The 27,965-nt window shown below is 33.9% G+C and overlaps 1 protein-coding gene across 1 annotated transcript in view; it reads right to left on the reverse strand.

The window, feature by feature from the left end:
- Positions 1-27,965, reverse strand: part of SCN7A (sodium voltage-gated channel alpha subunit 7) — an 80,510-nt gene that overhangs the window by 29,629 nt on the left and 22,916 nt on the right. Inside the window, exons 7-14 of the mRNA XM_021075288.1 lie at positions 26,721-26,927; positions 25,664-25,727; positions 23,785-23,926; positions 19,740-19,946; positions 12,855-12,948; positions 11,672-11,910; positions 4,781-4,954; positions 2,695-3,051 (exon numbers count right to left, since the gene is read on the reverse strand). Coding sequence (XP_020930947.1) covers positions 2,695-3,051; positions 4,781-4,954; positions 11,672-11,910; positions 12,855-12,948; positions 19,740-19,946; positions 23,785-23,926; positions 25,664-25,727; positions 26,721-26,927 — 1,484 coding nt within the window. The remainder of the gene's footprint in view (positions 1-2,694; positions 3,052-4,780; positions 4,955-11,671; positions 11,911-12,854; positions 12,949-19,739; positions 19,947-23,784; positions 23,927-25,663; positions 25,728-26,720; positions 26,928-27,965) is intronic.

Below are 27,965 nucleotides of genomic sequence, written 5' to 3' on the forward strand. Positions count from 1 at the left end.
TGGGAGCTATCCTTGGTCCTGAGGCACACATATCATTTCCCTGTCATGTGCAAGAACAGGGATAGGGTAGGTTAGCTGATTCTCTATGGTAATAAATTTGGTCAAAAAAGAAAGAGATGAATGATGGAAGAATCATTCTAATACATTCAAGTTATTTTAAATTTGATGTTAATGTATATTTCGGCCTTTACTAATCCTGAGAAATATGATCAAGGCATGTTCAGTTTTTAGAGAGTTAGATTTTTATTTTGTTTACAGCTGTAGAGTATTGATTACAATTTTGGATTCTTATATTGGAGATTTATACTAATTATTCTCTTAGATTTTAATAGTTTGAACATATTCTCTATTCTGGAAGTTTTTTCCCCTTCTCTTCTGATATTTACACTTTTAAAGATTTAATTTGCTTTATGCTTTACATATTATTTTTTTCTTTAATTTTTTCAGGGCCACATGTGTTGCATATGGAAGTTCCCAGGCTAGGTGTCAAATTAGCGCTGTGGCTCTATTTCTGGTTTCTTCACTTATTAAGATCTACTCTTAAAATACTTATAATGATAATTTATGTGTATATAAAATAAAATAATTAAGTATTTGAAAACCTGCAACATTTCTTTATTAAAATATTTTTCAGAATTTTGGGTCAATGTGAGGGGATAAATTATCAAACATTCTGATAATCATTGTGTTTCTCATGCACACAAACACCTAAAATAAAATTAAGTACTTATCAAATCACGTTCAATTTTAATGGACTGCTTTTATCTCTCAATACCCAGCTTAGGAACAGAGAAAGCTCAAGTAAGACTCACTCATGGAAAAATCAAAATACATTTGCAGATGATAAAGTCCATAAAATAGATCACCTTAATTGTAACCACAGCTTTGGTATAGCAATAAAATGGAGGGTATAAGATGGCTCTACATTGGAAATTTCTTACAGTTAAGATCATCTGAACAACAGATACATTCTTTATAACCTACAATGCCAGAATCTCAAGGATAAAAAAATAAAAACTGAAAAGACAATAACTGAATGCCAATACTCCCAGATTAGTTTGGTTGCTCTCCCACTATTGTCCCATTTTGACATGAAAGCTTATTTACAGATAATCTGTGCAAGGGCTCCATGGTCCTTTACAGGAACTATACTACTAGCAGCTCTATCATTCTCAAAGGACAAAGGGCAAGGCCAAATATAATTTAAAATAACTGTTTTTTTTTCTTTTTCCTTTGATTAAATATTATTCATGGTAAAAAACAGGAAAAGGGTGTCAGTTAAGAATTTCATGACAAAAAGCTTCATGTAAGCAGGAACCATGTTTTCTCTCATAAATATAACTAGCACAATGCTAAGCACAAAGTAGGTGATAAAAAATACTTGTTGAAAGTAATTAATGACTTGTGGAATAATTATTTTTGTGCCAGGATTTGGAGAAGGAAAAATTATACTACAACAATTGTATTTTTAAGAGCTTATAATCTAAGATTTCTTATATCTTAAAGATACACACACACACACTCTCTGTATCACATATTTATGCATGCATAAATACACAATAAGAATGTTAAAAGGCTGAAAATTAAGTTCAAAATGCTCTGAAACTACAACATAAAGAAAGAAACTTATAACATTGTAAAATATTACTGCTTTGTTTAAATGTGCTCTGAATTAAAAATGGCCTAGTCTCTTAAAAGATTAATAGGTGGAGTCTTCTTAATGGAGCTTACAGTTTAATAAGGAAACTAGACAAATTCATGAACAATTAAACATAATGCCAATGTGATAAGTATGTGACAGAGGTATGCCCAGGGTAAATAGAATCATTGAGGAAATGTACCAATAGAATGGAGCCTAACTTGTGTTTTTTTTCCCTGTCTTTTGGAAGATGTGCTTGATCTCTATGACTTATGAGTAAAAAGTAAATATTGAATCTTTTTTTCCTGTAAAACCAATTTTATCTCCTAAGACATTTCTTTTTCTTAGAAATAAAAGGTACTTCAATTCATGTAGTATCAGTCCAATTACTGGAAATTTGAAAGTGAAAGTGTTCCCTCTTAGTTAATACATAATAGTTTTATAGATCAGTGCTTTTCAATCTTTGCTGCACAATTTAATCAAATGAGGATTTAAAAAAAAATTCTTATGACCAGGCTCATATGCAGTCAAATTTGATAACCAGTGCTACATTTAAGTGCTTCTTAAAATTTAATGTGCTTAGAAATCACCTGGGTATATTGTTAAAATGTAGTTTCTGCTTTCATAAGTCTGGGATGGGGTCTGAGAGTCTGCATTAAAAACTATCTTCCGCAAAAAGGCAATGCTACTTTGAGTAGCAGATTACAACTAGTGCTATGCAATGGAAATATGAGGTACATCACATATGTAATTTTCTACTACCCATGTTAAAAATATAAACTAAAATATTATAATTAAAATTCATTAAATAAAAATTATTAATGAAATCATTTACATTCTTTTTTGGGGCTAAGACTTCAAATTCAGTGGGTATTTCCCACTTATGTCAAGTGGATCACTCATATTTTAACAGATCAATGGCCACATGTGGCTAGATGCCACCATATCAAATATCACAGTTATAGACCACTGGCTGCCATAAGTCCACATTAGGAACATGCGAGCCTACAATACACCAGTTTTTCAAGGAAAATTTTAAAGCATGGATTACTTACCAATAAGTTTCCAATTAAAATCACCATCATGTAAAAGGGAATACAACTGAACTGGCTTGCTACCTGAAAGCAATCCCACAAAGTCTCTATCCACTCTCCACAGACAATCCGGAACACATTCAGGAAGGAGTGGAAGAAATCATTCATGTGCCAGTGTGGGAGTTGACAGCCTTCATCTATGTTGCAGACACATTCTTTGTAATTCGAACCAAACAGCTTCAGGCCAACCACAGCAGAGAAGAATATAAATGTGAACAAGAGCAAGACCAAGTCTTTCAGGGTGACAATTGAGTTACCAAGAGTCAGCATTAGAATCTTAAAGGTTGGCCAATATTTCCCCAACTTGAAAATACGCAACTAAAAGAAAAATGTAAAAACAACAAGAAAAGGAAGAAATAACAAAATTCTGGTCACTATTCATTGGGATGTATATTTAAAATTTTTATCAGCATCATACACAAACGCATAATCTTTAATGTAATATTCAGTTTTGAGTATCAATACTAACAACTGAAAATTCATTTTATGAATAATTCTTAATAGATCTTACACATTCTACAGTTTTTACACTAAATCCATGTATGTCATCTTCTATTGATCTGTCAATCTCATTTAATATTGTAACTTACTATTATAATTATCCGAGCTTTATGTTTTAATGTCTGTTAAAGAAGTATCCATTCTTTGTGCTTTTAAAGAATTTATTGAATATTTTCTACATTTTGGAAAATATGGGGATATTTAGAAACTGAATATTGGAAAAGTCTTCAGGTTGCACTGAATTTCACTGACAATTCTATCACATAGCTAACTTTAAAAAATAACATTTGAAAGACTAAACACACCATTCTAGGTTTAGTCTGAATATTTCACTTCTTTTCACTTGATTTTAAAATTTCTATTTACATGTACAAAATCACATCAATATTTGGTTTATCTAAAAACTGTACATTATTTTTATATGTGCTATACCTTCCCCAGCTTTTTTTGGTATATGGTTGTCTTTCTGGACTTAAGGGTGTGACATAACATTTACCCATATAAAACTTAATCATCTTAGATTTAATTCATTACTACTCTTTCAGACATTTTGATACTATCTTTTATCACATCTTCTGTATTTCCCAGTTTTGTTTCATCCATAAATTTGATAACTACATCTTTTATATATTTCTATTATTCATTAGAAACGTCTATGGATTAGGATATAAGATAGAGTTCTGAAGAATATTTAGATAAGATGAAATCTACCTGATTGTTCTTTATTCTTGCTACATTCCTTCAACCTATTACTAGAATGAGACAAAATATTACTTATCAAGTGCTTAACATTTCCATAAATATCATTATTTTTTTTTTCTTTTAGGGCGGTAGCTGTGGCGTATGGAGGTTCCCATGCTAGGTCAAACTGGAGTGTGGGATCCCAGCCACATCTGTGACCTATGCTGCAGCTTGTGGCAAGACTAGATCCTTAACCCACTGTGCAAGGCCAAGGATCGAACCCACATCCTCATGGATACTAGTCAGATTCTTAACATGCTGATCCACGACAGGAACTCCCATAAATAGCATTCTAACAACATTGTTTCATTGCCTAGTTTTACTGATGCTTTTACCACCTTCTTTTCTGAAGGTAGATAGTGATTCTAACCTAATTTTCATAATGACATTCTTTTGACCTGACTGTTCTTATTTTACACAGTTCTCTACCCTATATTTAGATATACTCACCTAATTCTAGTTTTTTGTTACACATTGGCATTCAGCTTCTGGGACTCTATTCTCCTGCTTCTCAAAACTGACCCAGTAATTCTGGCTCTGCTTTCTAGGACTACATTTCAAATTTTCTGCAGATATGGCTTATTTCCTTTAATGCTTGCACCATATAAGAGCATTGGAGACTACTTACTTTTTCCTACATTGTTATGTATGAATTAATTTTTATTAAAATTGTAATATATGAATTAGTTCATTTAATACTCCCAATATACTAATGCCATAGGTATTACTATTCTCTCCAATTTACGTCTGAGGAAACTGAGATGAAGTTCCATAAAACAAAATTTAGATCTTGCATTCTACTTACCACCCTGAATGATCGAAAAACAGCCAGTCCATGAAAATTTTCTAGACAAAGTTCTGTGAAACCATGGAACACAATTAGGCTATCATAAATGTTCCAACCTACTTGGAAATACCCATATGGATGCATGGCAATTATTTTAAAAATCATTTCTGTTGTAAAAATTCCAATAAATACCTAAATAAAAACAAAATGCTATGATGAGAATATGATCCCAATAGCTCTATCAGAACACTCATACACAGAAACTGTAACTTTTCAATGCCACCTATTCATATTTCTTCTGACAAGATATGATTTAGTTTCAGAGTATATTAAAAGGACAAACTCATACATTTTGTTTAAAAATCCAATGTCAAACACTATACACAGAGTCTTCAACTACTTTAATAAAAACCCTCTTGGAAAAAAACAAAAGAGTATTTGAGAGTAAACATTTTTTCATTTTGAATAGTTCCTTTGGGGATCTGGAGCACATCTTAAGATATTTAATTTTTTTTTAACTATAGAATAAATTTGTAAAGTATACATGATCCAGAAAAAAGTAGACCCATGTAAACTGTTATTTGAAAATTTTATTGGAAGAAATAACTAAAATACTGTTTGGTGTCAAATAAATGTATAGTTCAAAACTGGAAGCAGTTGGCTATTTGTATTGATATCAAGCTGCTATGTTTATTTTACAACAATAAAAGCAAAATAAAATATATGTTTGCTTTAATCTTTGTTAAACTGAAATATAGTTGATTTACAAAGATTTGTTAGTTTCAGGTGTACATCATTACAAGATATTGAACACAATTCCCTGTGCTATACAGTAGGTATTTGTTGTTCATTTATCTAAAATACAGTAGTGTGTGTATATTAATCTCAAACTCTTAATTTATCACTCCTCTAACTCACTTTTCCCCCTTTGGTAACTATAAGTTTGTTTTATATGTGAGTCTATTTCTGTTTTATAAATAAGTTCATTTGTATCATTTTTAAGATTCAACAAGTGAGTGATAATGATAATCTCTAGGTGTATCCATTTTTGCGGCAAATTACATTATTTCACTCTTTTTATGGCTGAATAATATTTCATCTTCTTTATCCATTCATCTATTGATGAACATTTAGGTTGCTTCCATGCTTTGGCTACAGTAAAGAGTTCTTCTTTGAATATTGAGGTGCAGGTATCTTTTTTTAAATTAGAATTTTCATCTTTTCTGGATATATGCTCTATTTTTAGTTTTTTAAGGACTATTCTCCATAGTGGTTGCACCCATTACATTTCCACCAACAGTGTAGGAGGGTTCCATTTGCCCCACACCCTCTCCAGTATTTATTATTTGTAAATTTTTTAATGATAAAAGGATCAATAGAAGAAGAGGATAATATACTCATTAAGATATATGCATCCAATACAGGAGCACCTGAATACATAAAACACTAGCAGACATAAAGGAAGAAACTGATGGGAATACAATAATAGTAGGAGACTTTAACATCCCACTGACATCAATCTGAGGACAGATCTTCCAGAAAGAAAATCAACAAGGCAACAGAGACCCTAAATGACAGAATAGAACAGTCAGACTTAATTGATATTTTTAGGACATTACCTCCAAAAAAACCCCAGAATGCACATTCTTTCCAAGCACACATGAAACATTCTCTAGTATAGACTGTATACTAGGACACAAAACAAGGCTCCACAAATGTAAGAGGGTGGAAATTATTTTAAGCATCTTTTTTGACCATAATGGCATGAAACTAGAAATCAATCACAGGAAAGGAAAAGAGAAAAAAATGATTACATGGAGGCTAAACAACATGCTACTAAAAACAATTGGTCAACAATGAAAAAAAAAGAGGAAATTAAAAAAAATTACCTCAAGAGAAATGACAATGAAAACATAATCATACAAAATATATGGAATGCAGCAAAAGCAATCCTAAGAAGTAAGTTCATACAATACATCATACAATATGAGTCTTCCTCAGAAAACAAGAAAAACTTCACATAAACAACCTGACCACCTAGAAGCATTAGAAAAAGAACAAACAAAATCTAAAGTCAGCAGAAGGAAGGAAATAATAAAGATCAGAGAGAAAATAAATAAAACAAACATAAAAACAGAAAAAAAATCAATAAAACCAAGAGCTCTTTTCTCTCTTTCTTTTTTTTTAAAGGATAAACAAAATCAACAAACTGTTGGACTGGAAATAAACAAAATAAGAAATGAAAGAAGAGAAATAACTATCAATATCACATAAATATAAAAGTCATAAGAGAATACTATGAAAAACTCTATACCAACAAATTGGTCAACCTAGAAGAAATGGACAAGTTTCTACAAACATACAGCCTACCAAAACTGAATCCAGAAGAAATATATAACTTGAACATCCTGATTACTAGAAGTAAAATTAGAATCTGTAATTTAAAAATTCCCTGCATGGAGTTCTGTCATGGCTCAGTGGAAATGAATCCAACTAGTATCCATGAGAATGTGGGTTTGATCCCTGGCCCTTGCTTAGTGGGTTGGGGATCTGGCACTGCCCTGAGCTATGGTGTAGGTCATAGTCGCAGCTTGGATTCCACTTTGCTGCACATTGCTGTGGCTGTGGGGTAAGCTGGCAGCTGTTGCTCCAGTTTGATCCCTGGCCTGAGAATTTTCATATGCCATGGGTATGGACCTATAAAGCAAAAAAAAAAAAAAAAAAAAGAAAAGAAAAAGAAAAGAAAGAAAATTCATTGCAAATAAAAGTCCAAGACCAGATGGCCTCACAGGGGTATTCTACTAAATATACAAAGAACTTAAACTGATATTTCTCAAACTCTTTCAAAAGACTGAAAAGGAGGGGACACTACCAAAGTCATTCTATGAAGCCACCATCACTCTGATAACAAAACCAAACAAAAATACTACTAAAAAAGAAAATTACAGGTCAATATATTTGATGAATACAGATTTAAAAATCTTCAACAAAATATTACTAAACTAATATTAGTAATATTAGTTCAACATTAAGAAGGATCATACATCCTTAGTTGGATTCATCCCAAGGTCACAAAGATGGTTCAACATACACAAATCAATCAACATGATACACCAAATCAACAAAAGAAAAGACAAAAACTAAATGATCATCTCAATAAGATGCAGAAATATTTGTCTTTTGTATTGTATGTGAAAAAAGGATAGGTGAATACTCAAAATATAATGCCAAAAGAATAGGTCCAATTTAAGGCAAAACAGTTGGTTAGGACAGATGTGGTTAAATGCAACTGTATTAGGATTCAAAATTCAGGTGTCAGTGAAGAACTTGTGTCTGTTATTTCATTTTTGCTCTGCTCTGATTTTAGGGCTACCGTACCAAGAGAGGGGATATCTGGGAAGAGAGGAGAAATAAATAATTTCTACTTAACCTGACTGCCATGCAGCTAGCTAGAAACCTTAAATTTAAATGTAGTTTGATGATAATAAATGTATTAGATGATAAGAATATTTACAAAGCAGGGGTTGGGGAGGTGAGGTGGGAAGCATGGACACATCTTCATCTCATTCTCATCTAAGTCAATAATCACATGATCATCTCAATAGATGCAGAGAAATCATTTGACAAAGACAACATCCATTCATAACCAAAACTCTTACTACATTGGGTATAGAGGGACCATACCTTAACATAATTAGAGCCATTTATGAAAAACCCACGGCAAATGTAATACTCAATGGAGAAAAGCTGACAGCCTTCCCACTAAAATCTAACAAGACAAGGATGCCCACTCTCACCACTGCTCTTCAACATAGTTTTGGAAGTCCTAGCCACAGCAATTAGACAAACAAAAGAAACAAAAGACATCCAAATAGGAAGAGAAGAGGTAAAACTGAATGCAGATGACATGATACTATATATATAGAAAACCCTAAGGACTCAACCCAAAAACTACTTGAAGTGATCCAAAAATTCAACAAAGTAGCAGGATATAAGAGTAACATTCAGGGCACAGGGGTTAACGAACTCAACTAGGAACCATGAGGTTGCAGGTTCGATCCCTGGCCTCGCTCAGTGGGTTAAAGATCTGCTGTTGCTGTGAGCTGTGGTGTAGGTTGCAGATGTGGCTCGGATCCTGAGTTGCTGTGGCTCTAGTGTAGGCCAGAGGCTACAGCTCAAATTAGACCCCTAGCTTGGGAACCTCCATATGCTGTGGGTGTGGCCCTAGAAAAGACAAAAAAAAAAAAAAAGGGATTAACATTCAGAAATCAGTCACATTTCTATACACTAACAATGAAATATTAGAAAAGGAATACAAAAATACAAAACCTTTTAAAATTGTACCCCAAAAAATCAAATGCCTGGGAATACACCTGACCAAGAAGGTAAAAGACTTATATGCTGAGAACTATAAAACATTAATCAAGGAAATTAAAGAGGATGTAAATAAACAGAAAGATATTCCATGCTCCTGGGGTGGAAAAAGTAATACTGTAAAAATGGCCATACTACCCAAGGCAATCTACAGATTCAATGCAATCCCTATCAAATTACCCATGATATTTTTCACAGAAATAGAGCCAACAATCCAAAAATGTATGTGGAACCACAAAAGACCCAGAATTGCCAAAGCAATCCTGAGGAAAACAAACAAACAAACAAACAAAGAACCAGGGGGCAAAACTCTTCCAGACTTCAAACAATATCACAAAGCTACCATAATCAACACAGTGTGTGGTATTGGTACCAAAACAGACATACAGACCAATGGAACAGAATAGAGAACCCAGAAACAAACCCAGACAGCTATGGTCAATTATTTTTTAACAAAGGAGGCAAGAACATAAAATGGGAAAAAGACAGTCCTTTGAGCAAGTGGTGCTGGGAAACCTGGACAGCTGCATGTAAAACAATGAAACTAGAATACACCCTCACTCCATGCACAGAAATAAACTCAAAATGGCTTAAAGACTTAAACATAAGACAAGATACCATCAAACTCCTAGAAGAGAATATAGGCAAAATATTCTCTGACATCAACCATACAAACGTTTCCTTAGGTCAGACTCCCAAGGCAATAGAAATAAAAACAAAAATTAACCAATGGGACCTAACCAAACTGACAAGATTTTGCACAGCAAAGGAAACCAAAAAGACAACTTACAGATTGGGAGAAAATAGTTTCAAATGATGCATCTGAAAAGGGCTTAATCTCTAAAATATACAAACAGGTTAAACAACTCAACAGAAAAAAGCCAACAACCCAATGGAAAAATGGGAAAAAGATCCCGGTAGACATTTTTCTAAGGAAGAAATACAGATGGACAATAAGCACATGAAAAAATGTTCAGCAGCACTGATTATTAGAGAAATGCAAATCAAAACTACCATGAGTACCACCTCACACCAATCAGAATGGCCATCATTAATAAGTCCACAAATAACAAATGCTGGAGGGGGTGTGGAGAAAAGGGAACCCTCCTGCACTGTTGGTGGGAATGGACGCTGGTACAACCACTATGGAGAACATAGTGGAGGTACCTTAGAAAACTATCCATGGAACTACCATATGACCCAGAAATCCCACTCTTGGGCATACATCCAGATAAAACTTTCCTTGAAAAAGACACATGCACCCGCATGTTCATTGCAGCACTATTCACAACAGCCAGGACATGGAAACAACCCAAATGTCCATCAACAGTTGATTGGATTAGGAAGAGGTGGTATATATACACAATGGAATACTACTCAGTCATAAAAAAGAACAAAATCATGCCATTTGCAGCAACCTGGATGGACCTAGAGACTCTCATCCTGAGTGAAGTAAGTCAGAAAGAGAAAGGCAAACACCATAGGATATCACTTATATCTGGAATCTAATATATGGCACAAAGGAACCTTTCCACAGAAAAGAAAACCATGGACTTGGAGAATAGACTTGTGGTTGCCAATGGGGATGGGGAGGGAGTGGGATGGATTGGGAACCTGGGATTAACAGATGCAAACTATTGCTTTTGGAATGGATTAGCAATGAGATCCTGCTGTGTAGCACTGGGAACTATGTCTAGCCACTTATGATGGAGCATGATAATATGAGAAAAAAAATGTGTACATGTAGGTGTAACTTGGTCATCATGCTGTACAGCAGAAAAAAAACATATTAGGGAAATTATGGAGTTCCCATAGTGGCTCGGTGGTTAACAAATCCGACTAGGAACCATGAGGTTGCAGGTTTGATCCCAGGCCTCGCTCAGTGCGTTGAGGATCTGGTGTCACCATGAGCTGTGGTGTGGGTCGCAGATGCAGCTCAGATCCCACGTTGCTGTGGCTCTGGTGTAGGCCGGCGGCTACAGCTCCGATTTGATCCCTAGCCTGGGAACCTCCATATGCCATGTGAAGTGGCCCGACAAAAACAAAACAAAACAAAACAAAAAAGCCAAAAAAAATGTATTCGGGAAATTAAAAAAACCACTTTTTAGAATGAAAAGGATGGATCTTAAACACCACATATGAGGAAATATAGGATGATGGTGACTGAAAATATATAGAGCGAAGGAAAAGAAAGATATAAGTAAATGGAGGAGTAAGAGTAAGAGCAAAGAAGGAAGAGTAAATCAAAAAGCCTTTAAATTTTTTCTTTAAAATACATACAATAACAGCTATGTCTAGTCATTTATGATGGAGTGTGATAATGTGAGAAAACAGAATGTGTACATGTATGTGTAACTGGGTCACCATGGTGTACAGTAGAAAAAATAATTGTATTGGGGAAATAACAAAAAATAAAATAAAACTCATATAATGCATTTGCAACATTTTGGAGTTATAAAATAAAATAATGGGGATAATGATGACTAATAAAAAGTTGAAATTGCAAAAGAAAATAATGTATAATGAGAACCTTACCATGTTTCCAATGCTGAGAACATTGCTAGTTTCTACACTCATTGGATAGTGTTCCGAAGCCAAAAAAAGTATGTTTAGAATTATGCATATGGTAAGGAAAAGATCAGTAAATGGGTCCATGATAACCACATGAACAAAGTCCTTCAATTTTAACCAACAGGGTGAACAATTCCAGATCAAGAGAGTTTTAGAAAATCTATACCAATGAAATGCACATCTCTTTCTGGACTTTTTAAGTTCTGAAATAAAAGAATAGAAAAGTCAATCATTAGTTAATTAAGTTCTAACTAGTAGAAAAATTTGACTTTTGCATGCAAAGGAGATTTGAAACTGGACTTTTGATTTGAAATTAGCAAATAGAAGTATTTTATATTAATAAAAAAATCAGAGCAATGTAAATTTCCTCTTTTTTGTCCATGCTTGCTGAATTGGACAAATGAAAATGAAACAAATTATGTAATAGAATCAAAACAGGAATATCTCTCAAGAAAACAAATACAGAATGTAATTGACAGTATTATATTTATAATTTCTAGGTTTATATGATCTACAAAATTATGTCTTTAAATATTGTCTACAATAATGAGTTACTGGTTATACATTAAAAAAAAAAGCAAGGATGGTATAGAAAAGATCTTAATAAGTTAATGTTATATACTTCAATCTCTATTTTTAGTTACTAGTTAACACTTCATGTTATTTTCAGTGTTAAACAAAATTCCTTGGTACTATTTGGTGACCTTTTCTAGTGTTTAAAACACTACACTTATGAAAATCTTAAGTATTGTTCATCCCAATATTTTCATGTTAATCCTTTTTTTCCCCCCCTAGAGCTGCACCTGTGGCATATGGAGGTTCCGAGGCTGGGGTCTAATCAGAGCGGTAGCTGCTGGCCTACGCCACAGCCACAGCAATGCAGGATTTGAGCCAGCCGCGTCTGTGACCTACACCACAGCCCACAGCAACGCCTGATCCTTAACCCACTGAGAATGGCTAGTGATCAAACCCACAACCTCATGATTCCATTCGGATTCGTTAACCACTGAGCCATGATGGGACCTCCCTCATGTTAATCCTTAAATTTTGTTATTATCATCTAAAATTCTGAAGAAATTGGAAGATTTCTTTAAAAGCGGATCATATGAATGATACCTTTCATAGTGTCTAAATACTTTTTACCTACCTTCTTTATGTCTGAGAGTAGCATCATCCAGCATATCCAAAGAAGTAATCATAGAAGTTGATTTTTTCTTCATTTCTATTTGTGTGGTCTTGGTCTAAAAAGAAATTTGATGAGTCTAATACTGGTTTCTCCTCTTTGTAGATCCAAAACTATAACTATAAGAAGGTTTGTAACATTCTTAAAAATGCTGATTCTTCAAAAGCCTTTCTGGGTTCCATAATTTGCCACCCTTGGAACTATTAAGCTGATTTAGGATTATCTGGAAAATGAATGTGTGCTTCTTATAACTCAATAAAATCATTTTATACTATGAGGTCAACTAAAAAAGCAGTAAACCAGAGAATTCTAGTAGTATTACTCATATTTGATAAAGAATTCAATGTACAATTTAGTATTATAAGAAACATCCAGTTGCTAAACACGCTATTGAACAATAACACCTTACATTTCTCTAACACCTTGTACCTTTGTGAGGATGTGTTAATGTTGTAACTTTTAAAACTCTCTTGATAAAATCAAAATTATTTGGTGCTGAGATGATGAACCATGTCCTGTGCAATATCAAGTAAAAATGAATTTAAAAGGATAGTTTGGGTTAGAACATATATGATAATTCCAAAAAGAAATCACTTCTTTCTGTCGCTTATATCTCTTGAGTAATGGTTTTAAGACACTTTCTGTTTACACTGACTTCAAAAGAATCACTGTGCTGGAAAGTACTCAAACCTCCTAGGCTTTGATGCAGATGTTACCAGTTTTCTACATACTCATGATTATCACAAGTATGTCTCCAGGTGTTCCATGTATAAAATTTATATTTGAATTTAAATGGTAAGAAATTGACAATGGGTAGATGATAGCACCATAGTGTTCCCAATTGTTTTTACATTTGGCACACACAAAGAATAATAATATATGTATGTTTGATAACTTGATAAACAGATGAGCTTAATAGGTGAAATAAATAGTAAAATTTAAATAAGTGAGTGCTTTTGAATAGAGATAACAGGCATGAGGCTGCTGCTGCCCTAACACTGAGGCTCACTGATAATCCATACCCAGCACACCCCAGCTGGAAAGTTCTGCTGTGGTTTCTCTAAAGTCCCATGATTGATATCAAGGGAATCATCATATTCACCTCACTCAGTATCAGTAAAGTCTCCTCTACTTTCATAAATACTATAGTGAGAGGAGGTAAAAACAAAACGTATTACATACTGAGTTCCATCAGAAAAATGACAGATTCTGCAGGTCAACAGATAACTGTTGTCTCACCTTATTTCATTGAAAAAGTAAGCAAAGGCTCAGGAGAGGAAGCTAATTTATTTATTTAAACCATGCTTATTTCAGAATGTATTCTAACTGCTTACAAAGCTACATAAAATACGTGATAATTTATATATTCCAAATTTCCATGAGTTAAAAAGTCAACAGAACTCTATTTTTTATATCATTAAAGTCTGTCAGGAATTATCCAGGTGTTTTTTTTTTCATAAAGATGATACACTGTCATATTGTGAATAATGACCTCCACTATATTCTTAGTTCAGAGGAACCATTTCTCATAGAAATGATTCTGATAGTGACAATGTTTGATGGACTCACACAAGAGCACTCCATTAACGATAATCATTTCTGTGTGTGTGTGTGTGTGTGTGTGTGTGTGTGTGTGTGTGTGTGTAGCAGGGAGTGGAGTGAAGAGGGTAATAATGTTATTCTTGATATAGTCAATGCTCAGTTCTCTACTGATTTGGCTTGAACTATATATATATTTTAGGGTATAAAATGAACAAATCACAGATCAATCTAGAAATATATTTACCTCAATTGAGCTTCTCAAAAATATTGACTAGGTGCCCACAGCAGTCTGACTACTAAGGACATAGCTATTTTACAATGCAAATTGAGAGGATCATGACATCTCCTTTTTGAAAGCTTAAGAGCTAAAAAGGGCATATGCCTGAATTTTAGACAATCCAACATTAAAATTAGACAGGGAGAAAGAGGTAGGACTCTTCTTCTCAGCACTGGTTTGAATTTTCTTGGGAGGGAAGGTATGGATAAGGAAGAATCCAGTCATATTTCTGGCATTTAGCAATGTACACCTAAAGTGTTCATCTTGGACTCAGACTTACTTACTCTCTCTACTGCAGCCACACTGGCCTTTTTAATTCACTGACTCATCCTGATCCCTCCCCTGAGAGAGCATGGACTCATTCTTCAGCTATCAGTTCAAATTCTGGTTCCTCATTAAAACCTTTTCTGACTCAGAGAAATTCTTTATTACAGGCTCTCAAAGCACTATGCTTCCCACTTTTGCAGTACTTTCCACATTTTCACTTAGTTTTTTTAGTGGAGAATAATACGGTGATTCAATAGGTTGCTTCAACCATGATGACATTATACTCTTCATTTCTCTGTATATTGCTCACTCTACTTTTTTCCTGAAGTATTTTAAATCAAATTTCAGACATCATATAATTATCAGAATAAGCTTCTTTTTTTAAAAAAAAATCACACCATTATCACATTTATTAACAAAAACCCAGACCATGCTCAATTTTCTTTCATTGCTCAGAAACATTCTATTAGTTAATTTGTTTCAATTAAAGTAAAAAACAGATACCCTTTTTTTTTTCTGTTTTGAAGCTTTATTGATTATCTCATGATTTTAGTTTATTTTTCCTAGGTGATTTACTATAGAATTTTCCACATTCTTGATTTGGCAGACTGTGTATTTTTAGTGTAATTTAATGCATTCTTCTCACTCCTACAGTCTCTATAAAAAGATGGTTAAATCTAGAGGCTTATTAGACTTAGCTGGGGGTATTTATTTTTTTATTTTTATTTTTGGCTTTTTAGGGTCATAGCCATGGCATGTGGAAGTTCCCAGGCTAGGGGTCGAATCAGAGCTACAGCTGATGGCCTACACCACAGCCACAGCAACACAGGTTCCAAGCTGCATCTGTGGCCCAACCTACACCACAGCTCATGGCAACGCCGGATCCTTAACCCACTGAGCAAGGCCAGGGAGCGAAACTGCCTCCTCATAGATACTAGTCGGATCTGTTAGTGCTGAGCCACAACAGGAACTACCAGATTTTGGCAATAATATATTGTATGTGGTGTTTTATGCTTTCTATTTCATAAATAAGGAAACATAATGTCTGGTGGTCCTAGAGTTATAATTTTTTGTAATAATTTTATAGTTTATCTCCCCAAGAGAACATTAGCTTCGTGAAGACAGATAATGTATTTGTATTTATTAATTTAAAATCTCCAATATTTAGTACAATGCCTAGCATTTAGAAGACTGTCAATAATGTTTTATTTAATTATACATATGAACTATAAGGATGCCAATTTAGATGGGAAAATTAAAAAAAATTATATTCTGGAGTTCCCATCATGGCTCGGTGGTTAACAAATCTAGCTAGGAACCATGAGGTTGCAGGTCTGATCCCTGGCCTTGCACAGTGTTGCCGTGAGCTGTGGTGTAGGTCACAGATGCAGCTCGGATCCCGCGTTGCTGTGGCTCTGGTGTGGACTGGTGGCTACAGCTCCGATTAGACCCCTAGCTTGGGAACCTCATATGCTGCGCAGGTGTGGCCCTAGAAAAGACAAAAAAAAAAAAAAAAAAAAAAATTACATTCCTACAGTTTGTATATATCTGATTCTCTTCTAAAGTTTTGCCAGTAACTGATAATTCACAGGAAAGTTTCACCTGTAAACTGTGTAATTGATAGAATAATATTGCTCCAGCACTGATTTTTCAAAATAATGATATAAGGTGGTGAAAAATGGGTTTTCTTTCTCAGTGTTGGGAAATCAAATATCAATAAATATAGATCAAATTTTGCAACTGAACTCAATGAGGATTAAATTTGGAAATTTATGAAGATACTTATTACATGTCTGGCACATAGTTGACACAAACATTATATACTATTGTTGTTATTATTATTAACTTATCTCTAAAGGGGGGACATAATTAAATATTTAAGAATTTTATATTGAAAAGTATTCTCCACATGGACTTTTCTGCCTTCTTGTAGTTGTATTCCTATGTTTCCTCTTATTACCCATTACCATTTTTTTTTTACTTAGTATATTCTAAGTACTGTTAAATGCTTTACAAGCATTTATTTAATTTGAATCTCACAACAACTTATGCCATAGATATTATCACATATAGCTTACGGATGGAGAAGCTGAAGTTTAGAAAGGTTAACAGACTTGGCAAATATCATACATCTATTAAGTAGCTAAAATGAACTGAAGTCTATATTTATATGACTGTGAAAGTGTGATTTTAGCCAATATGATCTATTGTTTTCTTATAGTGTGAGAATATGAAACATATATGTAATTTCCTAATAATTCCAGAATCTCTCTAGTGTTAAGTCAGTCACCTAAAGGGTTCTCAGAATGTTTCATTTTAAATTCTTCAGTCCCCAGTGTTTTCTTATGTATAGATCAAAAATCAAAATAAAATAAAATACACCCTGTGAAAATGACCTTTACTCTCATTTCTCATGAAACTTTTGCATGACAAAATGTTCTAGTACTCTTCCATGAAAAGAAATTATTTATAATTGAAAGATTTTAATTAAAATTAGAAAGGATTTGGAGTTCCTGTCGTGGCGCAGTGGTTAACGTATCCGACTAGGAAACATGAGGTTGCGGGTTCGATCCCTGGCTTTGCTCAGTGGGCTAAGGATCTGGCGTTGCCATGAGCTGTGGTGTGGGTCACAGATGCAGCTCAGATCTTGCACTGCTGTGGCTCTGGTGTAGGCCGGTGGCCACAGCTCCGATTAGACCCCTAGCCTGGGAACCTCCATATGCCATGGGAGCCGCTCAAGAAAAGGCAAAAAAAAAAAAAAAAAAAAAAAAAAAAAAATTAGAAAGTATTTATGTAATCCAGAACAGCCAAATGAATGGAGATTTTGGGAACTTAGAAAATAATCTAAATTCCTCACAAGCAGAGTTAATAGGGCACCTTCTCTGGAATAAGAGAAGTACTGTGCTCTTGGATACATTTCTGTGTAGTCCTTGACATTTTAAATAATGCTTCAAAACAAATTACACATTCAACATATCATTCAGATTACAACCATTCAATCTGAAGGACCTCAGACTCTTTTCCAAAGACAGAAAGCTTTTGTAATTTGTTTTTCTGTGAATTCCTTATGAGTGATATAATGGCTATACTCAAGAGCTTCTTTTTATACATGCTCTCTTCATTTGGTCTTTAATTGCTTCTTGTTTCAAAGGTATGCATTGAAACCTCGTAGATAACATGTCTCTATCAATAACTGGTCATTTGGTATAATCCTCCATCATGTTATTCAGTTCCACTTTTTAGTGGAATGACTTTTCTAGAGCTTCTTTTCTGATGAGTTAACAAAAAAGTTACATATTAGGGGAGTTAACATTTTCCCCTTTTTAGGCCCAGCAGGGACCTATGGTATTAATGCAACTCTTAGCCAGCCATACTACACATTCCACTTATGACAGAGTGAACTTTGCCCTTTTACTTTACCCCAACACTTTTTTATCATTTTTATATGAGAGGATCCTGGATATAGGTCCTTTCTATCCTCTGTTTGCTCCCTTAATCTATCCTTTTTATATCTACTAGAAAATGTAGTTTGTTTTTCTCCCTGTGTAGACAACCTTCATTAACAGGTGTTAAAAGGGCAATATAGAAACAAATCCAGAGGGATGAAAAAGAAGGCAGGTTGTGGCTCCCTTCCCACATATGAGGGCCCTGTAACCAGGCCAATGAGTGGGGGCACTTGACTTGGCTGTGACCACTTTGGGCCAAGCACCCTCCAAAGAACAAACTCTTAGGCAGGAGAGATCCTCATTAATGCAGGGGAAAGAAGAAACACCCAGAAGAGACATGGATTCCATCCCACCTTAGGCTGGTTTGGTCCCTGCCACTACACACCTGGATAGCTCTGGGTAGAGATCTTTGGAGACTGGGCTAACTCTATCCCCCTTCTATACCTAGCAAGAAATGTGAAATCACCAGGTTCTGTGGAACATAAGAAACTACTTCAGGTTGTTTTCATGGTCCTGTTCTTCCTTTTAGCACACTTATGGCATAATTTAGATTTTTAAAGGTAGTTTTCCACTTTTTAAATGTTACTTCTGTCAATACTTTTAGATTCATAGACCAAACCTTTTGCTATGAGGCTAAACATCTGAAAATATATTCAAGCACAATACTAAGGGAACTGAAAACTAGAGTAAAACTATGTTAAGTTTTACTAATTATGGATTTAATTATTCCATGGATAAAATACCTCCCTATATTGTGATGCACAGTGCATTTCCTCTTGAATGAGCTAGAAATTCAATAAAGTGAATTTTTTCTCTTTTTAAAACTTCATTACTATACTTTCATCCATGCTTTTAGTATTTTTGATGTATAAATTATGAGTTACAATTATATAATAATTCACCATCACTTTTGAGTTGAACTGAAATTTTGTGAAGTTAATTCTGATGTGCTGTCTGAAGCAAGTTTAAATCAATAAACTATACCTGCATTAGGAGAAGTCAAGTTCAAAATATACATATATCCACAGATCAGCAATAATAATGTGCAATTTGGAGCCAGAAACATTGTATATATCAAGGAAATCTTAAAGATATTGGTCACTCTTATCACAATGAACTCAGGAAATAATGTTAACAGCAAAAGTGAACCATCTTATGAAAATCACTTATGATCTTCTTAAGTGATACTGAGATATCACTTAAATACTTCTTAAGTAATCACCCAGATACCGAGCATCTATTAGAAGGTAATATACTCTAAGACTTTGAAAGGATAACTTAATCTCTGATTCTAAGAAAGCATTAAAAAATCTATACCTCTGTTGCTTTTTTTCCTTCTTGAAGTTCCGTTAAAGACTGCTGAAATTCTGGCTCAATTTTCTTAGCTTTTTCAGCAGCTGTCTGCTTTTCTTCTTCATAGGACATAGCAAGTATACCTAAGAACAAACTTGCTATATAAAAGGCAAACCAAAAACTTATCATGACAAAAAATATCATATAGATCTTCCCAGAAGCATAAAGAATCTAAGGAGAGGAGGAAAACAGGACAAAGAGGAAATGTTATTTGTTCCTGTAATCTCTTATTTTAAAATGAAAAATAAAATTTTGTTATGAAAATAATTTAGTTATAAGAAGAATGGAATGTAATCGCAAGACAGTTTAACTACTGGCTTTATTTGAAGAAATAACTGAAAAGCTCTTAAACTTTAGACTATATGTAAGGCACAAAATATGTGGTATAAAAACAATAAAGAATATAGTAACAATTAATTCAGGGCAAGCATTTGACTTTTATGTCTTCATTAACAGAATAAACATACTGAAAGGAAAAAACTATCATCTTTCAGTAAAGATGGACAGTCTGAATATGAAAGATTATTTATTTTGTAGTAGACCAAATATATGAAGTGTAATAAAGTTGAAAAATGAATGTTTGGAGATTACTTTCGTTTCATCATTACTGTATAGAAACATCACAACAAAGTACAAAATGGGTGAGGAATGGGAGTATTTCTATATGTCAGAATATCTGCTTTGATGAAGAACCTCTAGATAAACCACATAGGAAAGTCATATAATTTACTTATATGAAGTCATTTATGGATAGAAAAATACAAAACTGTAGATTTCCAAACTGAGCATTGACTAGCTTTTATTTCATAACAAATACCTAAAATATATCAGAAAATTTAAAAATTTAGAAAATTATAAGTAGATATTACAAATCCAAAATATAGTTCATTGATTTATCCTCATTGATTAAAAGTATATGAACAAAATTCAAGAAAACAAATGGGAATAGTTTTAATTTTTAAGCATCCATTTGAATCAACAATTTTATTGAATTCAATAGAATCTATAATACACTTTTCTTTAAAAGTATTTTTAATAAACTCTATTATCCCAATGGGTCAGCTATTTAGGATTTGGTTAAATATTTTTCCCATTAAATAGCTGTCACTTACAGTATATTTAGGAGTCAGTAATAGATACTGTGGAGTATACTGCAGGACATGCACATTTATAAATACTTTATGTTTATTATCTCATTAATTCTGTATAACATATTTATGTGGTATTTGTTATTATTTCAAATAAGCAGAAAAGAAATGAAAATTAGATAGGCAAAGATCTCACAGCTGTAGGGAAAAGCCTAAATTAAAAAATTTTGTTTGTTTCATCACATAAAGCTAATAAAGAATAAAAGTATACAATCTTTTTTTTTTTTCTTTTTAGGGCCACACCCCCATGACATATGGAGGTTCCCAGGCTAGGGATTGAATTAGAGCTACAGCTGCTGGCCTACGCCACAGCCACAGCAACAGCAACGCAGGATTTGAGCAGTGTCTGTGACCTACGCCACAGCTCATGGCAACGCCAGACCCTTAACCCACTGAGTGAGGCCTAGGGTTGAACTCACAACCTCACGGTTCCTAGTCAGATTTGTTTCTGCTGCGCCACGATAGGAACTTCTACAATCTTATTAGAATGGAAAAATGTATAGTTCTATTATACTTTAGCAGGAAACAGGGGCTAATTACAGCCCCTTATAATAGATTTGTTGTGAAAATCAAATGAAATAATGTAAGAGGAGATTTTAGCACATGGCAAATATGTGATAAACATTAACTATTGTTAAACATAACTCCATTCCATGAGGATTGACCATATCCTTTGTTTATTTCTGTACCGATGCTGTTATCAAAGAGCACTTGGATCAAGTAAGTATTTGCCAAACGAATGGCAAAAGATGTTCTCTAAAACATGAGCTGTACTCTTTGGGAATAACTGCTGAATTTCTCTAGTCATAGTCAATTCAGTTCAGTAGGGCAAGGCTCAGAGTACAAATATAGTCCAAATCAAACCAGTCCTTATCTACAATAGTCAATAAAAACCTAGAGTACAATAATGTAGAAGGTCCTGTAAGAATCCAGCACCAAGGCATGTCCAGACTGATTTCTCACTTTACAGGTTGTGTGAGAGGATTTCCTTTAAACCAATGCTAACAAGAAAATTAGCTAACACATTTTGAAAGCTGCAAATAAAAATGCAAGGCATTCACTATTATAAATAACATAAATCATAAATATTCACTTATATTTTTAATCAAAATTTCTTTTCTATGTTAGATACTGAGAACACAAAAATTAAAATAAGACAAAATACTTCATAGGTTGTATACTTCCTAGTGGAAGGAAACATTGAACTAGCAATTAAAGTAACTACTATCAGAGGCAGTTACAGGGTAGCATGTAATTCTTGTTTCAGATAAGTCTAGCTTTGAAAGGAGGGCTTGGGGAAAAGCTCAAAGAAGAAATATTGCTTTGAGGCATAAATTTGAAGCATGAGAATGAAGACAAAAGAAACCTGAATTTGGCCGAAAGTATAGCACACTGAAACAACAAATTATGGGGAAAGGTCATTTAGGAAACAGAAGCAGTAAGTCTTTTGACTCAAAATAAAGCAGAGAGCCTATATTGGGATATTGTTAAGAAATGAATCTGGAGAAGTAGGTAGACTAGATCTTAAAGGGCACTATGGGCCATGCATATTGTCTTTGAACTTCATCCCAAAGAAATCTGGAGATCACTGAAGGACTTTTAGAAGGAGGATAACATGATAAATTATTTTTGAAATAAGAAGTTTCTAGTATTGTAGAGGAGGCATTGATACTTGTCAAAAAGTTTGGGAAATAAAAATATGCTACTTTTACAAAGTTAGAAAAATACAGTTTGATAAAGAAAAAATCACTTGCAATATTTTATGTACTTCTAGAAATAGAATTATAATACAAGCATGTTTGATTTACTTGATTTTCATTTAATATTATAAATCTTTGTGCCAAAATATATTATCTTTATCATTATTAATGGCCTATAAACACACATATACACAGTAATTTATTCAATCATAGAAAGTGGGGTGTATGTTTAAAAAGAGTGTCTTCTTCAACTGTAAGTACTTTGGATAAAGTAATTTATTTACTTTATTTAATATCCTTTGATATAAATTATGCTGCTGAAATAACACTGCATATTCCATTTGTGATGCTTTTTTTTTGGCCATCCCCATGTCGTGCAGAAGTTCCCAGGGCAAGGATAGAAGCCAAGCAATAGCACTATCCCAGCCACAGCAGAGACAATGCCAAATCCTTAATCACTAGGCCTCCAGGGAACTCCGGAACTCTTCTTAAAAATAAAAACAGAATCTCTATTTTAATGAGTACATATTATACCCTTCTGTTGAAAGCATGGCACACAAATCATCAGTTACAAAAGGGAGACTCTCAGAATTTTGATTTCAAGTCTCTTGATAGCAAGCTTCCTCTTATTCTAACTGGAACATGACTGAAGATTAAAGGAGAATGAGAAGAAGTAGAAGAATTAAAAAGAAAGAGTATAATTTCATAAGTAATTTATTACATGCTAATCTCATAGGTTCAAATTTTTATCTAAAGGATTAGTACCTAGAAATGCTCTTTACTTAGTTAATGTCAAACATATGAGACCACAGAACAGTAGACTGACCTCTGGAGATACATGTATTTTAACTTTGGGGAGGTTACCTAACTGCTCTAATCTTAGGATCTATAGATAAAAAGCTCATATACATATTTATATTCTGATCTTGTAGCATTTTTTTCAGGGATAAATAAGATATCAATATCATACATAAGAACACAGACTTGAGTTCAGTGTTAACATTTCAGTTTGACACTCAATAATGCTGGCTCTCTTTTCTTCTGACCTCAAACTGTTCTTGACATAAAAATTTACCAAAGTACATTACATTTGATCATTATTTTAGGAAGGAAGGGCATGACACCTTCCTTACCCGTAGTGCAGAGTCTCTGGGTTCTTACCTGGTGATAAAGTGCTTCAGGGTAATCCTGCGTCATTAACCGAAACAGGGCTAATAAGGCCCAGCCAAAACTGTCAAAATTTGTGTAGCCGTGATCAGGATTTACACCAGCTTTTATACACACATATCCTTCAGGACACTGCCTAAAGAAAACAGAAAGGAAAAACTACTTATTCTTAAGTGACTTTCAGATTATGGTCAAATCACAAGTATAGAAGATCCACCCATGAATAATAAAGGGCTCCCTCTCCCACAGGGTATACTCTCCTCCCAAACAATTCTCAGTGAAAACAAGCTGAAAATGACATAGATTTTAAATTGATATAAGTGAAGAGGATTAACTAAGCTAAAAGACAGCAGGGCCTCACAAAGGTTTTTGCCAAGCCTTTGGTAAAAACTTCTTTACTACCCAGTATCAAAGTGAATGTATAACTGATAGAAAATAACAATGATAAAAATAAAACTTCAGTAGTTGAGGGTTTAAAATGATCTCACCTCAAACCCTTTGATCCCATTATTCAAGGATGAGAAAACATTTATCACATCAATAATTTATAAGTAGTACTGGCACTTTGGTAGAAAGATCCGATTAAATATTTATTCCATTTCTTTTCATGAGTCTTCATACTTTTACCTACTGGGGCTTGGGTGTTGTGGTCCATTATGATAGTCATGGCCCAATAAATCATGCTTCCTCCATCCACTCCTTTGTGTAGTTCCCTCCCACATCATGCTGATTCTATCCATGTAACTTGTTTTGCATATTTGTTAGTGGTTAAAAAATGCGATGCAAACAGAGGTTTAAAAAGTACTTGTGTGTTGAGGCTTGCTAAATTGCTGACACAGAATCTGAACAAATGAATTTTTGTCCATGTCTTCAAGCACTAAATTTTTGGATAGTTTAACATGCAGCAAAGTATGATGGTTACAGGTGAAACACTGCATGATTTTCTCTTCTGGCTTTCATATAACATAGCATTCTGATTCTGACTCTCCATGATCAGATATCTTCAACAAGTATTTCAGGTCATATCTGAGTTTGGGATGTCCACAAAAAGGATTAGCTTGAGTGGGATGGGGCAGACACAATGAGATGCTCTCACAATCAGGACTTGAAAACAGAAATGGAAGCCCAGCAGCAGCTGAGCAAAGAGTTGAGTAAGTGACAAAATGGCTAAATCACCTTAATACAACTAAAGTACATAACACATGCTCCCCTCCCTCTATGTGCTTTTTTTGTCAGTCTGGGTCACAGAGCCTCTAAGAAAGAGCTGAGATATAGATGGATATTGAGTCATCCCAGTTGAGGAAAGTAACATAAGGAATTTAGTCATAGTACTGTTGAGAAGCACTTTATTTTTACCTTATTAGCTCTTCATCTGAAGTTATGAGACAATAAAACTTGAGAGTTTTGTCATTTCAGTGAAGAATTATTTATAAGTACTGTTTTTGAGAGCAATAAGCTTGTTTTTAATGTAAATTATAGTACTTAAAGACATACAAGCCATAAAACAAGTGAAATAACATATCTTTAATATTTCTTTTCTTCAAAGGCTTTCGGCCAAAGAAAAAATTTTATTGTCTTTCTTGATAATTCTTATTATCTCTGGGACACACTGAAAACAGAAAATCAGATTCTTAAGTCCCAGCTTTGCCATTTACTAACTTCTTGACTTTGAATAAATTGTTTAGCTCATCCATTACTTTTTTCTATAAAATCAGATTAATAGTATTCCATGTGGTACACTTCTCAGCATGGTTTTGATGGTAAAATGAGATCTTGTAATCAAATGGGAATCATCATAAAAGCAATAATCATGCAATAAATACTACCGATCAGTGATACAGACTTGATAGACGAAAACATTAACGCCACTTACCCAGCATCTGTTCTGTTGCCACAAAGAAGAGCATATCTTTCTCCTTCCAAATAATAAAAGTTTTCTGTTTTTGAAAAGAAAAATGAAATTATATTCTATATCTAATCTTTTTTTTTGGCCATGCTCACAGCATGTGGAAGTTCCAGGGCCAGGGATCTGAGCCATAGCAGTGACCCAAGCTGCTGCAGTGACAACGCCCTACCCTGAACCCACTGCATCACAAGAGAACTCCTCTATATCTAATTTTGAGTGAAAAGCATACCTGAAACCCAACTGACTTTGCACAGATGAACATCCTTCTCTACAGTGAGAAGAAAGGAGCATTTAGCCTGGCCAGTTTTTAATCTAGGAGGCTCTTAGAATCCCATATACAGGCCAAAAGACTTCTGATAATTCACCTAATCCGGCCAGATGTGACCAGACACTGAAGGAAAAATTCCAGATACTAATCATTTGAAAGCTGAGGATTGTTCCTTCCAGAATTTATTCCTGATGATCTTTTGAGTAGAAGAGCAGATTTTCCTTTTTGGGTTTAATTTATGTTCACTCTGAAGCTTATTTTTCCACCTTGAGCATCCAGTGCCAATTACTTGCCCTGATGTCACCTAATTTCAATCATAACCTGAGCTAATCTGAGTCATAGCCCATAGAATTTACCCAGGTATTTTAATCTGCTATCATTCAAAATATAAATTGTGTTTTTCTTGATATAAATTAGGGGTGGGAACATGTATGCTTAGTAACATTGGTTTTTAGGTTCTGAATTCAAATTACAAAGATCAACCACATGAGATCAGTCCTGAGTCAGTGGTCATATTTATTTATGTTTTTAAAGGATAAAACATGAAAATTTTAGCAATTCAAAATTTCCCTGATTTTACTGTCGAAGACCGGAACTTTGCTATTGTGATGAAGGAAACTGATATAAATTAGTACTTGAGTGTGGTTATAGCACTTACATGAAAGTTGTTCTGAAGTTGAATTTGTTTTGAAATTTAATGTTCAACATTTCTGTGAAGAATGCTTTTTTTTGATATAGATGGCAAGAGATTCTTACCTCTAATATAATATGGATTTCCAGTTCTGTTGTGCAGCATTTCAGTTTCATTTTCTTGGGGCCATCGCAAACATTTATGTTTCAGGTTGCCCATAAAGAGTTCCATCCCAATTAGAGAAAATATAGTCAGAAAAAACAGAGTCAGGATAATGACCCCAGTAAGCTTCTTCAAACAATGGGTCAGGATCCTTGCAAAAGACTTCAGTCCTGAAAAGAGAAAGGTTTGTTTCTGATAAAATATTTTAGTAAAGCAGCATTAGCAGACTTCTCCCATGGCAAATGCAGATGCCATAGAAATCAATAGCTTTGGGTTTTATAATTTAATTCATCATTACCTAGGTCTAAATGACTAAAATGAATCAAACCCTAAACTTTGAGGTTTCTATATTATTGCTAATTTATTACACTTGACAATAATTTAGACACCGTATTTTAAAAAAAATTATTATAGTCAATTTACTATGTTCTGTCAATTTCCACTGTACAGCAAAAGTTACCCAGTTATACATACATATGTATATATACACATTTTTTCACATTATCCTCCATCATGTTTCATCACAAGTGATCAAATACAGTTCCAGTATTTTAAAATTAGTTATTTACTTCTTTTTCCTACATAAAGAACAGGCCTTCTCTCTTGGTTACTGCTTTTCACTAATTATTTAGGTAAAGGTATAGAGCTATAAATCAATATGGGTTGCAAATGTTGAAACAAGAAATAGTTTGAAATAACAGTATTCTATACTATTTGGTTATTTTTTAAAGAAAATTTTGGGGATGACTAAATAAAACATGAAAAACTTTTAATGATTAGAAATGAGAAAAACACACAACTGTGATTATAGGTAGGTGGCATTAATATCAGAATATATATATATATATTTGTCTTTTGTCTTTTTTAGGGCCATACCCACAGCATATGGAGGTTCCCAGGCTAGGGATCCAGTTGGAGCTGTTGCTCCTGGCCTATGCCACAGCCACGGCAATGCCAGATCTGAGCTGCATCTGTGACCTACACCATAGCTCAGGGCAATCTGGATCCTTAACCCACTGAGCGAGGCCAGGGATCAAACTCACAACCTCATGAAATTATGTTAAAAAAAAATACAAAGATTTTTTTATTTGGTAACTTTTATGAGTCCTCTGTAATTTTTCTACTGAAAAATTTTTTCATGTTGTTTGGTTGAAATTATGTTTAAGAACAGAAATTCTTAAATAAGAATATGTATGCATATATAAATA

Source organism: Sus scrofa, chromosome 15 (assembly GCF_000003025.6).
Source record: "Sus scrofa isolate TJ Tabasco breed Duroc chromosome 15, Sscrofa11.1, whole genome shotgun sequence".
NCBI lineage: Eukaryota > Metazoa > Chordata > Mammalia > Artiodactyla > Suidae > Sus > Sus scrofa.